Raw genomic sequence first — 18135 nt, forward strand, 5'->3', positions numbered from 1 at the left:
AATTATCAATATCCTCCTAGATCGACAGACAAAACCGTTGTCTGCCGCAAGAAATACGGGACTGTCTCAGCATTGTTGCAAACACAATCAGCGCTTTATTAGCGGAAAAACAACGTAACATCAATAACAACCTTATTCCACCGCAATAACAGTCACACGAACGGGAATTCGAATCTTTGAACCAGAACTAAGTTATATTTCCTCCGAGGATCCAACGAACGAATATCAACTTTACTGAAGAACACTTAGAATGTGTTTTCAGTTTGAAGAAAGCAACCGTGTTTGTATTGCCAGGGTCAATCTACCGGTGGTTCCCAAGGTTATGATTTATTCATGGAATCTTAACGCCCTGACATTGGCAGCAGAACCACGTGTTTTGTTGCTATGCAACGGATGAACAAACAAATAAGCACTCACTCCCATTCGTATGAGGGTTTCATTCAGAACTCAAAGGTTGGGGTTGACAGACGTGAAGTGTAAACAAGTGTTTATTTTAGTGGATTTACATAAAATATTATAAGATACTGACACAGTTTTGAAAGTGTGAAATGAAACTTTTTAAACTCTCAGACAGTTCAATCGGCAAAATAAGAACTAATCAATTTCTAACGGATAAGTAAATTACGGGTCGTCAAACTTTTATATATTAGTGGTTGAATGACTTCAGATTCAATGAAGATAATTACAGTCCTGTCTAATGGACAATTTTTCAAACTCAGATCGTTTTTTGTCTGAATTCACTATTCACTAGATTGTCAGACAGTTAAGGGAACTCACTGGAATCTTGAAAGAGATAAATCAACATAGTCGTAGCAAAAACAATAAAAATACGACTGAAAAAAACCTGAATTCATCAAACAATATTAGCATTTACAGCACAAGTACAGGTGCTATTAAGTACATAATTGAACCAAGCTAATATAAATCGATAAGTCAATAAAAACCTTCCAAGGAAAGTTGTCAAGGGCTATGTAATATCAGCCGGACAAGTATCTGAATAATTTATTGCTACCACTTAATTTTTCAAGGTTTTTCAAACTGCTTCATTTTCTAAGTCCATTTGAGACACGCTCGCGAGACACGACAGACCGATGATGGTGACTAGAGACATGTCTCGGTCTTTAGACCACGTGAACTGGTGGGAGCCTGAGCACTGGAAGAATAGGAAGCCGAGGGTCATGTCATCCATGTCGTTGGAGGGAGCTGATCCTGCCGAAATAAGGAACGGATGGCTCACGCTGCCTGATCCGAAGGTAACATCTCTTCTTAAGGCAAATTCTTCCTCAGGTCTACTCTTTAAAATAAGTGATTTTCACTTAAAACAGTAGGCTGGATTGCAGTATCATACTTTAACTATAACAAACGTCAAAAATATGTCAAAATTCAAACAAAAAATACCGGTTATCGTCATGGTTAAAGTAGGATGATACAACTCAGCCTTAGTGATTATAGACGAAATTTTTTTCGCCAGCAACTAAATGACATAAAAGCTTGCCTACGTAGGGCATAGGGCATAGGAATATGATGAATGTTTAAAAGATAAAGCATTTATTGAATGTATTGTTGACTAAGTATATTGAACATTAAAAACAAGAGAACTAGCATTGCATTGCATTAGGTATGCCCTATACATTGTTCATCGATAGGTACATTAGATTCAATCTTCTTTAATTGAAAATTTTGAATTAATCATAATCGTGTCATCAAACTTTCATAAAAAATTGACGTAATACAAGTTTTTATTAAAATTTATAAACTCTACAGCCCTCCCTCAGTGCCAAACAATGGACTTTTGTTCCCATTGACGAGGCATGTTTCTGGAACCCAATTAAACATAAACAATGACAAATGATCTCGCAGACTGCGAGCGAAAAGTCTTTCCCAACTACTTAATCAATGAACATTTTGACAAATCATTTTGTTCTGAGAATAAGCGAAAGCTCTTTGAAAATGCATTTCTTGTTTTTGCTACTTTATTCCTTCCCAATACTTAATTTCATGTATTGAGGTAATTGTTAAATATTACCTAGATCAAGAATAATAATTATGTAAGATGAGTCTAGTAAATATTTATTTCTTTTAAACTGAAACCGCACTCTAGATTAATGTTACTTTATTTTGCTTGCAATTAGTGAAAAAGTTTCTCATTGGATCAGTAATTTTAAAGACAATCTTTTTTTGCGAACTAGCGATCGAAGCTTATGTAAGAGTATGTATATTGATAGATGTTTGTAGTAAGTATAGAGCATTGATTTGGTTGCAACAGAAAATGATTAAAAAAATGAAGCGAAACGCGAACATCGGAATTCAGCAAAGAACAAGAATTATTGATGATCTTCGCCTATGATAGACAGGGCGTAACCACCAGGATCGGGTTCCGATGGGTGCCTGTGTGCGTCCATAATCCGTGAACTGTCCCGGAATGTTGCAAAGTAGTGTGCAGATTTTGTTGCGTCCGCACATTAGTTCATCATCGATCGTTGAACTTCTAGAAAAATACGTGGGGCTTGGGACAGCTCTACCACCTGGCTAAAGAACCTCTTGTGAGGGATCAGTTTTCCCTCGTTTTGAGTTCGTACCTGTTGAGGAAAAAAAGAGATCTAATAAACGGATACTCAATTAGAATGGGACATTGTACACAATCTGGCCACAAACATTTGAATCTTCTTCAATAAATAGTTTTCTATGCATAACTATTGCGGTAACCCTCTAAATAAAATAAAAACGAATATCGACAAAAACTACATTAATAACCGTTCTATTTTCTATGTGTATAATTTCTTCAGCTACACAGCTAATACATCATTTATAGAAAGTAAACAACTTCAAGTAACGACTTGCGTCACAACTATCGATTTTAACTTTCAATTAGAATTCTCCGTTTTATTAAATAATGTAATAAAAAGCGTGGCCTTGGACGGTGACCTTACATGGAAATGAAAAATTAAACAGTGCCCACACAGCTATTACTGGAGGCAAATAAAAGTTTTGTGTAGGAAATAAATGCGCAGGTAAGTGGTACAGTCAGTTTCAGAAAGAAGAGGATTCAAACAGCCAATGAAAAATAGAAACAGTCCATTTGAAAATAAACATTTCTCTCAGTACTTAACACTGACCACATGCCTAGGTACTTGTAGCTTCGGCTTCATAAAAATACCAGCATTCTTTAGCAGTTACAGTATATTTCTGTTTTTAGATTTGTAATATCCGGATCATGGTTGTTACGAACATCTGCTTCGCCTTATTTTCAACTAGCGACCGCGACTTCGTACGCGTGGAACCCGTTTTACCCCCTTAGGGGTAAAATTTTGCAAAATCCCGTCTTAGTAGGTAAGCACTTTTGTTTTAAAAGGAACCTCCACGCAAATTTTGAGACTCCTAGCACTTATAGTTTCTGAGATTTCGTGATGAGTGAGTGAGTCAGCGACCTTTCGCTTTAGATAACACTATTTTTCCTAGATTTTAATCCTGAAATTTGTATATTAATTTAGTGCGAAAGTGATTCTAAAACAATGACAAGTGAACTAAACCTGTGTAATAAAAACATCAGGTTCTATAAATCACTGCCTAATAACTGACCTCCTTTTTAATTGCCAATAAGCCTAGTTATTAGCGAAATAAAATTTACAGCTCAGTTTCGCACGTCACCAGCTTACAATCTTACAATGGCTTCTAATTAGCACCAATGGCGACCTTGGGCTGTAATAGCGCGGTCGGAATACTAATGGCGAATTTGGAAACCATAAACGAAGATCCTATGGCGATAGCGACATTGACACGCGATGAAACTGTCCGAGTGGTCGAAGTATATTATAGTTGATGTGGTATTGATCGAATATGAATGCATTATGTTATTGTCGCTGTAATACGATGATTTTTATATTTTATTACAAGCTTTTTATTATTATTACAAGCTTTTTATTATTATTATTACAAGCTTTATATTGACTTCACTTGTTAGAATGTGTGGGACAAATCTTGCAACTGAAATTAAGACCAGTTCTCCTCAACCGATTGAGCTGAAATTTGGTATACTTATGTAAGTACGATGACAATGCAATGTTATGGTACCATTGAGCTGGTCTGATGATGGAGTCAGGAGGTGGCCATTAGAACTCCTAAACGAAACGGCGGAAACTTATCGAGTTTGGGTTCGTTGGATTCGTCTTCCCGAGCACTTTGGTGCTAAATTATGACCAGGGCCCAGATTCAGATACAGCTAAAAAGTGTAAAATAAAATTATAATAAAAAAAACTTTTTTAAAAACAAGCTTTATTCTGAAATGCAGTTGTACTAAAACGAAAAAAATAATTGTAAGCAATGTTCAAATAATTTCGAAAGCTTGTAGCGCTAACAGAAAAAAGAAGAATAAATTCCATGCGCGATAAGCTTTCGAAATTATTTGAACATTGCTTACAATTATTTTTTTCGTTTTAGTACAACTGCATTTCAGAATAAAGCTTGTTTTTAAAAAAGTTTTTTTTATTATATTTTTTATATTACAAAGCCAAAACATTCAACATATTATTAAAATAAAGATTCTTACTAAAGTTATGATGAAATGAATCTTCTTGTGCCTTTGCGCTGACATGACATTCGAAAATAGACCATGGTAGGCATTAAATCATAGTCAAATCGGATAGTCGTCTAAATACCCAAAAACAATGACACACAAAAAAATGCTTGCAACGTAAAAGGTAGGTAGGTTGCCTACTTCTCCCTACTTGAAAAGATTTTCTAAACTTCAAAATCGGTTTAACTTACGTAAAGAAGTTTTATTTTTAGGCCGAGGATGATCTCATAAACAAATCGCCGAAGCAACATTTCAAGTTGATGCGCACTAATCTTGTATCAATATTCAATAGCAAGTTTTTGCACAGTTCTGATTGACCATTTATGGTGGTGAGTCACACGAGGTCTCATGCAAGTGACGTCACGCTGCCTACGGATCGCTGACTAACTCTGTTTTGACATTTGCATGTTTTGTCGTCCTTTGCTGGCTAACACAGCCAATGCGAACAAAATTCTGAAGGGCACGAGTGCATACGAAACTTTTGGACAAGCTCACTGAATAAAAGATCGCATAGTTGCACTCTGATTGTATTTATAGTTATACAAGAGTCAATAAATTCAAGAAAAATACTAAAAGGATTTTTTGTACTAAACTTTCATAAAGCACATTTGAATACTTACTCGTACGTATGACGTGTAGGTAATACATTATTTACTTAATTCCCATATAACAAAAAATCTTTACGGGCTTCAAACTCTACCCATTCCTTTTCTCGATATTTTGAAATTAATTTACCCAAAATGACGTACCTACATATTTTATGAAAATAAAATGATTTATTGAAAATATGAAACCTCTTGATTTTGCTTATTATTTGCGACTTCCAACCCTTATTTATTCATTAAACTTTTAGATTGTACATTACTTATTTTATTACAATCTGTTAAACGCTTTAGTTTTGCATCGCGATCTTGGTTGGTGTATGTGCCCGAATATGGAATTTGTGTCGCTGCCTCGCTAACTACTTTACCCTAAATACTCAGGCAGCCAGTTTCATTTGACAGTCACCAACTGGTTTCATATATGAATTATATTCATACTTTTTTAAAGTTACACTTACCCAGTTGAAAAAACCCTCTCTGTTTTTTGTATTTGCCCAAGGCTTACCAAGGCAAGATTACCGAATACTTAACTACTTATTGTTTGATCTCCGGCCTAAGGCAGTCTTTTTCGCACAGTCTCTCGCAATTTATGTTTAGTAGCTAACGCTGCACTGGTATACAGGGTGTTTCTTGTAAGGTGTCAAGCCGAAGGCAGGTGATAGGTGAGGACTAGACCTATCGATTTCATCCCCATGTATGTTCTACGATTTTTCATAGTTTAGAAGTTATCGTTAATTTTGTGATTTTTTCAAATTGTATGACCCAGTAGGCTTTAATTTTTTTTTTCTTTTTTTTGGGTCGACTTTTCTCAGATTTCTTTTTTTTTGACAGATTCCCTATTAATTGAAGATTTTTGAAAAAAATAATCAACTTCCTATCTTTGATGCAAGATACAAAATTTTTGCTAGAAACATAAAAAATATGCTTTTAGCGGAACATTCTAAAATTTTCAACTTAAAGGTTTGAAAAAAAAAGAACTTCCATAGGTCCAAAATAATTTTAAAAACTGCGCAGTTTTCTGAACTTTCATAATAACACAAAAAAACATGTACTTAATAGGCCATTATTTTCTGTAATCGCTCCACTCAAGTGGCAAGTTGGAGATTCCGTTACATGTTTTTGACTTTCTTAGGACTAAGTAATGTTTGCAATCCCTTAAGTTTACGTTATGTAGAACACATTTAGAGACAATATCTGAAAAGAACATTTTTTATCCACAACGAGGAAGCTCTTGCCCTTCATCTGGTGTAAAAAAAAATCAAAAAAATACCATAGGGAATATGAAAATATTGATGAACTGCGGACAAAGCTGACTGAAGCACAAAACCAAATTAAAATGAAGAAGAAGGTTTTTTGCGTCGTTGTCGAATGTGCATTCAGGTCAACGGCGGACATTTTGAACATTTACTTTAAATTAAATCATTACACCCATTTTTGCTCTCTCTCTCACACACACACACACACACACACACACACACACACACACACACACACACACACACACACACAAACACACAGACACACACACACACACACACACACACACACACACACACAATCTTTCCCTTTCTCTCACACTCTAATATGTAGGTATATCGAATTTAATCGTAAAGTAACAACCACCACTGTGGTCTAGTGGTAAGGCCACCTATTTAGGACAGCCAATTCCTCTGTGGTTTAGGATTCCGAGTGAAGCTCGCTGATCATCCATCAGTTTCCATCAGGTCAGATGAAGGGCAAGAGATTCCTCGTTGTGGATAAAAAAATGTTATGTTCAGTTATTGTCTTTAAATGTGTTCTACGTAACGTAAACATAGAGAATTGCAAACATTAGTTAGTCGTAAGAAAGTCAAAAACATGTAACGAAATCTCCGACTTACCACTTTAGTGGAGCGATTACAGAAAATAATGGCCTATTAAGTACATGTTTTTTTGTGTTATTATGAAAGTTCAGAAAACTGCGCAGTTTTTAAAATTACTTTGGACCTATGGAATTTCTTTTTTTTTTTTAACTTTTAAGTTGAAAATTTTAGAATGTTCCGCTAAAAGCATATTTTTTATGTTTCTAGCAAAAATTTTGTATCTTGCATTCAAAGATAGGAAGTTGATTATTTTTTTCAAAAATCTGCAATTAATAGGGAATCTGTCAAAAAAAAGAAATCTGAGAAAAGTCGACCCAAAAAAAAGATAAAAAAATTTAAAGCCTACTGGGTCATACAATTTGAAAAAATCACAAAATTAACGATAACTTCTAAACTATGAAAAATCGTAGAACATACATGGGGATGAAATCGATAGGTCTAGTCCTCACCTATCACCTGCCTTCGGCTTGACACCTTACAAGAAACACCCTGTATATTTGAATAGCTCTGAATTACTAAATAAGTACCATAATATTATCGATCCCTTAGAAATATTTACTACTAGCTTTCCGCCCGCGGCTTCGCCCGCGTGGAATTTTGTCTGTCACAGAAAAACTTTATCGCGCGCGTCCCTGTTTCAAAAACCGGGATAAAAACTATCCTATGTCCTTTCCCGGGACTCAAACTATCTCTATGCCAAATTTCATCAAATCGGTTCAGTGGTTTAGGCGTGAAAGAGAGACAGACAGAGTTACTTTCGCATTTATAATATTAGTATGATTCTTCAATTCGCTGAAATCCATGTCCAATTTCATAACGACACTCTTCCGGCAGGGAAGAGCCTCGTTCAACCAATTTAACGCGTTAAAAAACGAAAGTTTGTCTGGAAACTTCAATATTGTCACGATTGAAAAACAATGGTCAAATTTTCTACAAAATTCCCGATTTCTTCGTGCATTTTCTAACCAGCATAAAGTTTCCGTCCTTTATCTAAGGCATTGTAAGGTCGATGTCCACTGAGTCATGCGCACGCGCCGTGTATGGCCATTGCCGCTAACGACGGCCGAATGATTTACGATTAGATTTAGCTAAGGCTTAAGGATGCCTTATTCGCTTGGATATAACTAATTTGGAATAAGCTAGACAGCCGAGGGCCAACGCTCATAAGTTGATTTAATATTCTGCAATGCCAACTTTAGTTGTTTTTAACATTTTTTAAGCTTAAAGGACGTAGCACACTTAGCAACCCGGAAAGGGATCGTAACCGTAGCAACTTGACTGGTATTCTTTGTATGTATGAAATTCCATACTGCAACGCCTTGCAACGCACACTTATCCGCACCGTAACGTAAACGCCTCGCCTTGATACCTTTCAAAGTTGATAAGTCTTCTGTGACCATAATAATACACAAAATTGCAAAAACTTAACTATAGATTTAGCATAAAACTCTTCTACAAAAATTAATCAAATTGTTTCAGCTAAAAAACCTGAAAACTGAAAAAATATAGAGCTACGTAGGTAAATGATACGTTCCTGTTTATAATATTAAATTTCTTTTGAGCTTGAGTTCAGATACAGACATCGTCCAGTTAGTTTCTTGAGTCAGAAGTCTAGTTATCATTTCTTCATTTTAATCAACCCACGCAATTAATAAAGTCACACATACATAGGTATATGTAATACATGCTAACATAATATGCAAGCAGCTCTTCCTATCAGGACGGGTTTAGTCACAAATGGTCATGTGACAGCAGCCCAACCTTGATCTGTATTATTATCGATTATCACCCACACGCTAATTGCACATTATAAATCATACTTATCGTTATAACGTAATTCTTTCCCTTTCACTTTCCGGTTCGCCAGTGAGAATGGATTTACTCAACAAAAGCACTTTCTTTAGATTTAACGGTAATGTGCTGAATTAAACGAATAATGATGTTACGTTAAAAGACGATCTGTTTATGGCTCATGAGTTTTTATATGAAGTTAATCATTTTTAAAATTTTTACACGTGCAAAATATTTATTCATATCAACGTTTCCATACAAAAGACACAATAGACATGGAGACACACATTCGACACACAAAATTATCAATGTTTTACTCAATACTCAATACTCAATATGTTTATTGCTTCCATAATACATAGTAGGTAATATAGGTGTTACAGTGTGATAATACAGTTAATTATGGACCCTGTTGGGCGCTGCAATTTAAAATATAAAATACTAGCGGCCGCCCGCGACTTCGTACGCGTGGACCTCGTTTTACTCCATTAGGGGTGGAGTTTCGTAAAATCCGCTCTTAGCATCTATAACGCATACATTTTAAATTTCAACTCTCTTACTTCAAACACAGGACTTTCATAATATAAACTTACAACCCTCCTTTTATCTCCTTAGCCCCCGTAGTTGATTTCTAATGATACATTTTCAGTATATGTACTACCACTACCACCACCATTTCAGCCATAGGACGTCCACTGCTGAACATAGGCCTCCCCCAATGCTTTCCATGTTGATCGATTGGAAGCGGCCTGCGTCCTGCGCTTCCCTGCTACCTTTACGATGTCGTCGGTCGGTCCACCTTGTAGGTGAAAGTCCCACGCTACGTTTTCCGGTACGCGGCCTCCATTCCAGAACCATTCTGCCCCATCGGCCATCAGTTCTGCGTATTATGTGCCCTGCCCATTGCCACTTCAGCTTGCTAATCCTTCGGGCTATGTCAGCGACTTTGGTTCGTTTACGGATCTCCTCATTTCTGATTCGATCTCGCAAAGAAACACCAAGCATAGCCCTCTTCATAGCACGCTGTGCAACTGAGCTTCTGTATAGGGCCTATAGTGAGAGGTCACGTTTCCGAGCCATAAGTTATCACTGGTAACGCACATTGGTTATACACTCTAGTCTTCAGGCATTGAGGTATTTTGGACGAAAAGATGTTGCGTAGTTTCCCGAACGCTGCCCAGCCGAGTTGGATTCGACGATTGACCTCCTTCTCGAAATTGGACCTACCTAGCTGGATCGTTTGTCCGAGGTAGACATACCTACTTGTCGACAATCTCGAGAATTGAGCTCCCAACTGAAACTGGGTAGGGCGCAACATGGACATTCGACATAAGCTTCGTTTTGTCCATGTTCATCCTCAGGCCTACCTGTTGGGAAAATCGATTAAGGTCTTCGAGCATTGTGCCAAGATCTTCCAACGATTCTGCCATGACCACAATATCGTCGGCAAACCGATGTGTACACAGTACCACAGTGTACCGAACAGTATATGTACACCTCCACAATATCTAGAGATCATAGTGAGCATACATTTTAACTTTCAAGTCTCTTACTTTAAAAACCGAGGACTGCAATACAAACTTCTAACCCCCTTTTTAACTCCCATAAGGGTTGAATTTTGCAAAATTTCGTCTTAGTGACTACCTACGTTCTAAAAGGAGGTGTATTCCACTTTGATCACCTGGATTTGATCAGCCAGGTGATCAAAGTGGACTTACAGCGACAATTTAGTGTCCTTTGAATTTATTCTGTGCCTTTGATCACCCACGGATACGATGTCCTGGGTGAGCCAAGTGGACTCTAGTTAAATTATTATTTTAGTGTCCTTTGATCATCTACAATATTTTGTTTTGTAACATTTTTGGTATTTTCTAAAAACCGCAATAAACAAATTGGACATGTATGTGACAATTCAGAGGTAGGTATGATTTATTTGTAGGTGATCAAAGAACACTAAAAAAAATAATTTAACTGGAGTCCACTTTGATCATCTTGGTGATCAAAGCCAGGTGGAATAGACCATTAACCCCTATGAGAACTCTTTTGAGACTTGTAGTTTCTGAGACTTCGTTATGAGTGAGTGAATCACTTACTCATTCAATGACCTTTCTTTCTACTAAAATTATACGTACCTATAGTAATTATCATTAAAATCAAATAAGTAAGTACCTACCAACCTAAGTCATTAAAATAAAGACCCTACCAAAAAAATTAACAAATTACATACAGAAAACAAAAACGAACTAATTCTTATCCTATTAAATTTAACTACAATCGCCCACGCGCCCATCCCATTTGTCCGCCGCTGAACCGTACCCTAATATTCATCTCGGTAGATGGCGGCACTTAATAAGAACTTGCAAGGAAGTTTGTAAAAAGTCACTAATTAACACTTTGATTTGCTCGTTTAAACACAGTGAATGATTCAAATAGGTACATACAGTGAATGGTTCAATTACATAAAATATCATTATTTATTAAATTTTCAATATTATTTTACGAACAGCGTTTTTCATAGTACATGTAATATTTAGTTACTAATTTACTAATGATGTTGATAGATGGCGTTTGACAGCTTTGCCTTCATGAATATTTACGTACCTCAAAAATTTTTGTCAGGCGCAAGAAGATTTTAACCAATGACGATAGATGGCGCTTTTCCACGTCTTATGAAAATCCCAAATATTTTACGGGACCCTATTTTTTTCCAAAATAAAATTTAGCCTATGTTACTCGTGAGTTATGTAGCTTTCGAATGGTGAAAGAATTTTTAAAATCGGTCCAGTAGTTTTTGAGCCTATCCATTACAACTAAACAAACAAACAAACAAACAAACAAACAAACAAAGTTTTCCTCTTTATAATATTAGTGTAGATAAGAGAGGAGGCTTTTTTAATTATTAGATTAATAGACTCATCTTATTTTATCATCTAGATATTCTTTTATAGTGTAATAACATTTTGTACTTAAAAGCTCTTTTAGTTCTTTTGAGAATTTGTTATCATTATTTTCTTTCAATAGATAATTGGGCAATTTATTATAAATCTTTATGGCCATATTATAAGTACTTGAAGAGGATAAATTTAGGCGGATGGTTGGTATCATTAACTTATTTTTATTTCTTAAATGGTATTGTGGACATGATTCTTCACGTTTTGTAAAAAACTCAAAGTGGGAACGGACAAAGTTACAAATATTTAAAATATAAATACAAGGCAAGGGCAATATTTTGTACTTTTGAAAGTAAGGCTTACAACTGTCTCTGGGCTTAATATTGGCTAATATACGGATTAGTTTTTTTTGTTTGATGAATAGTGAGGGAGCGTCGGTGCTATTGCCCCATAGGATAATCCCATAATTTAGCCAGGCGTAGCCGTAGGCATAATAGGTCACAAGCGCTGTTTCTAAATTAGTTGTTTTTTTAACCTCTCGAAGAGCGTATGCAAAGCTTGATAGTTTGGACTTAATTTTTTGTATATGTATCTTCCAATTTAAGTGTGTATCTATTGTTAAACCGAGTAAACTAAAATCTTTAACTTGTTCCATTTTAATGTTGTTAAAATTATAGTTAAGGGTAAGTGGTGTCTTTTGGTGCGGATTAAAGGTCATGAGTTTAGTTTTTTCAAAGTTAATTTCCAGATTATGTGCTTCCATCCAATTGGATATATTAATAAATAATTTATCTAGTTTATCTTTTACATTAATGTTATTTCTACAAGACGTTAACACTGAAATATCATCTGCAAATAAAACGCACGGCTCCTCCATGATTTTGGGGAGGTCGTTAATGTAGATCAAAAATAAGAGACACCCTACTACACTGCCTTGTGGTATTGATGAATTAACCATTATTTTATCAGATCGGATCTTTAAAATTTGTTGAGATTCTTTTTCAAAGTGCTCTATTTCTACATATTGTTCTCTATCTTTTAAATATGATTTAAACCATGAGTGTGCCGCACCGCGAACACCAATTCCGTATAATTTAGATAATAGTATATTATGCTGTACTCGGTCATATGCTTTGGTCATATCTAGTAAGATGCCCACGCCGTATTGTTTTGCATCTAGGGTTTTAACTATTTCTTGGGTGTATTTATATACTGCTAGAGTAGTTGAACGATTTTTGCGGAAACCATTTTGGCTATTGTCAAATATACTATATTTTTCACAAAATTTGGTAACTCTATTGCAGATAGCTTTTTCAAATATTTTTGAACATGTGGGCAAAAGGGCTATTGGACGGTAATTTGATGGATTTAATTTTTCATTCTTTTTATAAATTGGTTTTATAATTGTTCTTTTAAGTAATGATGGGAAAGTACCTTCAGTAAAAGATTGATTAATTAACAATGTCAGTGGCAATGCTAACTCGTCTGCACACTCTCTAAATAGATTAGGTGGTATTTCGTCTATTCCGTGGCTGTTTTTATTTTTTAAAGATTTGATGATTCTGTTGATCTCGCGACAATTTACCGGGTTTAGGAACATTGTGTTTTCTGTAGGATTCATCACACGATGGTTATAGACGGGTTGACTAGGGCTGGTGCTGCCACCTGGTGGGCGTTTGGGAGACGGAAGTTCACCTATGGATGCAAAGAAATCATTAAAGTGGTCTGCGATTTGTTTTGGGTTTGAGCAAAGATTGTCTTTTATTTTAATTTTAATGTTACTTTTATCTTTTATGTTTTTCTTATTTGTTCTCTCGTTTATTATACTCCACATCGTTTTAACTTTATTATTCGAAAGCTTTATTTTATTTATATAATGAATTTTTTTAGCCCAGACAATCGATTTCTTAAGTATTTTTTCGTATTTTTTATAGTAGTTATTTATTATTCTATTATTTGACCTTAACGCAAAAATTTTTAGAAGCCTTTTATGTTGACAGGATTTTTTAATACCTTTTGTTAACCAATATTTTTTATAATTATTTTTTAACTTTACTTTTTGATTTGGAATACATGTGTTTAATATTTCTTTAATTTTGTTGTGAAAAGCTTCATAGTGTTCATTAATAGTACCTTTTTTTTAAATTATATTATCCCAGTTTACTAATTTTAATTCTGCTCTGAATTGTGATATTGCTTTTTTGTTAAATAAGCGTTTCTCTACTATCCAAGTATCTCGTTTTAATATTTTAGGTATTTTAAAATCGATTATAACTCCTGAATGGTCTGAAAATCCTAATTCTTCTACTTTTGTTTCAAGATATTTTGGTTTAAAATTTGTAAAGATATGGTCTAAGCATGTTTCGGTTGTCTGAGTTATATGGGTGGGAGCGTTAATGTGTTGGGTGAATTTATGTTCTAGCATCAAATCTAAGTATTCACATGTTTTTATATTATGCTGCAATAAGTTTATATTAAAATCTCCGCCTATAATAATATTGTATTTATAATATTTATTGGTAACATAGTTTAAAATACTTTGTAATCGATTAATAAACAAAGCTTCCTCTCTCCTATTCCAGTACATATTAATTATTATAATATTTTCATTTATAAGTTCAATTGCACATATCTCTAGTATATACTCTAACGACATATCAGTTATATCTATTTTTTCGTTGTATTCGATGTGATCCTGTAGTAGAATACAGACACCGCCGCCTGTTCGATCTTTTCTACAGAATGAAGCCGCTATTTTGTATCCACTGAAATGTATCAGTTCAATTTTTTCCTCTGTCAGCCATGTTTCACAGACGCATATAGCTTGATATGTTGGATCCTGGTCAATAAACTGCTCCAGTAGGTGTTGCTTATTATATAAGCTTTGCATATTTTGGTATAGGATCTTAAAATGTTGATCTGTGGCCACGAAATGTACGCTTGCCGTCTTTATTTTGTTGCTGGTGAATATCATTTTTGGCTTCATCTGTGTTTGTTGTCTCTTTCTTCTGGTCCTTGTGGGCAACATCTCTTTTATTTTCTGTGTTTGTAGACACATTTGTCTGGTCTTCTTGGGCAACTTCCTTTTTATTTTTGAGATAAGCTCGTTTTCCATCAATAAATAGCTGGTTATTCTTTATTATAGCATAGTGACCGCTTTTCCGTGCCAAGTACATTTCATCAATCATTTTTTTCCTGGCAATACGTGCAGTCTTATCTAAAAACTCTGACACTAAACTAGTGTTTTGAAAACATTCTTTATTATTTATGATGTATTTGGTCATTCTTTTGCTGATTAATTCTATTACAAGGGGGCGTGTAGAATTTTTGTTGAATCGGCCGATTCTGTAGGTATCTTCAATGTATCCTGTTAAATCTACGTGCAGAATATCCTGGAACAGGTGATGTAATCTGTTGTATAGATTGCCTTCAGGTTCTCTATAGTGTTCAGCAAAGCCATGGATTACAATTTTTTTATAATTCTGTTCAGTGTTGTTACTGGTGAGGCCGGAGCTGGTTTTGGTGATAATATCATCCATTTGTTTTTTCATAGAGTCATTTTCTTTGGTTAGCTGTTCTATTTTTATATTTAAGTTCTCTATTTCCTTTTTTCTATTTTCATTTTGTTCATTTAAATTATTCGTAACAGTGATGAACTCTTGTTTCAGGATTTTCATACTATTGCTGATTTCTTTTTGGATTGTAGCTTGTAACTGTGATATAATTTTCGCATTATTCTCTTGGAGTCTGTTCATAATCATATCACTCAAGTTTTGCAGAGTCGTGTTAGGCAGCGATACAGTTTCTGTATCAGCATTATCAGGATTAATGGTGTCCCCTAGCAAGCTCATATCTTCAGAGCTAATTGTCTCGTTACAGGTAGGTGCAGGTTTTCTAAATGTAATATTGACGTTTTCAGGCGAATCATATCTTAGTTGTTTTTTAGTGTAGTCTGTTGGGTGTATTGGTGTATCTGAGTTTCCTGTTTTTGGCGCCTTACAATAGCAAGCCTGACATTTCCATTTATTTTTGTGTTCAGTTGTCATTATGGCGATTAGAGTCCTCAATGACCTTGGGCGTTTGACCTTCACGCCGCGAGCAACACCCGCGTACCCCGCACCAAAAACTCCGATTTGACACCGATCAAAAATACACGGGCATAGGTAGATACAGAATAGAAGCTCTTTCTTCATACATTACTGCCTATTATTTTAAACTTAAATTCATGAACCTTGATGTCGGTGTCATTTAACTCAGGCGTAAAGGTATTTAATAAAAATAACAAAATCCATGAACATTTTGTACGGGATAAAATTTTATTTTATTTTTCGTAAATTTTCTAATGCTTTTGTCGGTTCAGTCGTTCTCGAAATTTGAACAAACCCGACTTTATTACAAGCTTTTATTTAGCTTGCAATTTATGATGTATGTAGGTAATTACATAAATGTTTGTTCGGGTGGAATCTTGCAAGCTGAATTAGTTAGACCAACTTCCTGACGACAACTAGGCTAGATGACAAAATTTCAATTATTTGTCCGCCAGACAGATAATTAGAAAATATTAGACTCATATTTTTTATTTTCTTTCATAATTAAATAATAATCGCGCCATTTCAACTCGATGTACGAGTTGAAATGGCGCGATACGCCACGCTTGAGTAGAATTTTTACTCAAATGTGACGTCACGCGACATTTCAACTCAATATAATCACAATAATACTGTAATATTCGATTATGGAAAAAATTAAAAAATATGAGTCTAATATTTTCTAATTATCTGTCTGACGGACTAAATAGAATTTCGATTTCATTACCCAGTCATCATCCCTATTGGAACGCTTTAGTACCTAGTATTGTATATGGCCTAAAAAAGCAAATGTTTCTGCTTTTGTCTATCACATGAAGAATAAACTGAAAATGTATTTGTCTTTTTATTAGAAATCTTTCATCAATTGATTGAGTTCAAAGGATGATGGGCACTTTTCTATGGAATCTGGGCGTAAAACCAACAGAAATGTAACTACTATTATTTGTTAGGACTTAGTATCAGAAATATATTTTCATATAAATAACTACCAAAAACTCCCGGGTTTGCTTGGAAATTGACATAATGTATTATAGTCATAGGTGTTTTATTGCGCAAACAAAAAATATTATTAATTAATATACCTACATTGATACATTAAGTTATTTATCAATTATTATGTCCGAGTGGGGCCAACAAATGGAATAAAATAAGTACCATGTTCTACATTACGTGCGTAGGACCACACCTACTCGTAGGTACCATTTTGAGAAATGAAATGAACACAGTCATGTTTCAATGGGATTTCTACCAGTTAAGCTGTAGGTAGTGTTGTCGCATAATCGATCACGAATCGATTATTAATCGATATTGCCAAATAACGATTTATCGATTAACAATTCGATTAATCGATTTCATTGATTACCATCACCACTATCATTTGATTGTTAGTTTGATTCCTTATTTTCAGCATTATACTCGATTACTGCAATCGAATAATCGATTGTGATTTATTCGGTATACTTACATACTTAATCGATAGAATCGATAGTAAGATATGATACAGTAATATCAATATGATTGATACAAGCAATTAAATTGACCTAATACTATTTTTATTACCCTAGTAGTGTGATGTGAAATACTATGGAAACTTTGCATATTCAATGACCTCTATCTCCGTATCCCCGCGTATTTCAGGATTGTTGTCATACTATGAAATGAAGTACTAGTATTAAGCTTTAATTTAGTACACTTTTTGTTTCTGTTGGTTCAACGCCCAATTTGCCCATCATCCTTTCGGATATAGGTGCATGTAATTCGGGTGACAATGCAATATTGTGATGACATGGAGCTGATCTGATGGGAGAGCTGGAATGCCAGTGGCCCCATAGCAACTCCGGGAATAAACGATTCCATCGAGTTTAGGCTCGTTTGATTTGTATTTATTTATTATTATACCTAAATAATTTCATTACAATCTTCTAAAAATGCACAAAAACTTAAAAATCTTGAAAACGGTGATATTTTTACTGGGGTCAAAATTGGACGTTAGGGAGACCATGGCGAGGCCTATCGATGGTTGAAGGGTTATCCATTGTTTTTGGGACACCCTGTAAAAGCAAGTACCTAATGTTATGTAAGTAGGTACGCTACTTTGAAAATCATGAGTCTTCAATTCTCTAAGGGAAACTGCAGGGTCTGATGATGGAGCTGGAATGTGGCCATAGGAATAGGCTAGTTTCTTTAAAAAAAGACTTTTGGTCCGTCAATTTTACATTATCAAAAAATATTGGACACAGGATATTTTTATTTTTCAATTAAACAAGTAATTACGAAGATAATGATGCGATGAAATTCCGCGTGAAGACACAAATCGCCACATTTTTA

At 34.9% G+C, this 18135-nt stretch overlaps 1 protein-coding gene across 1 annotated transcript in view; it reads left to right on the forward strand.

The window, feature by feature from the left end:
* Window positions 1-988: 988 nt before the first annotated feature.
* LOC135080901 (uncharacterized) overlaps window positions 989-18135 on the forward strand; it is a 38071-nt gene continuing 20924 nt past the window's right edge. Inside the window, exon 1 of the mRNA XM_063975631.1 lies at window positions 989-1253. Within this exon, the coding sequence (XP_063831701.1) occupies window positions 1092-1253 (162 nt within the window). The 5' untranslated portion in view covers window positions 989-1091. The remainder of the gene's footprint in view (window positions 1254-18135) is intronic.

Source organism: Ostrinia nubilalis, chromosome 18 (assembly GCF_963855985.1).
Source record: "Ostrinia nubilalis chromosome 18, ilOstNubi1.1, whole genome shotgun sequence".
NCBI classification, from domain to species: Eukaryota; Metazoa; Arthropoda; class Insecta; order Lepidoptera; family Crambidae; genus Ostrinia; species Ostrinia nubilalis.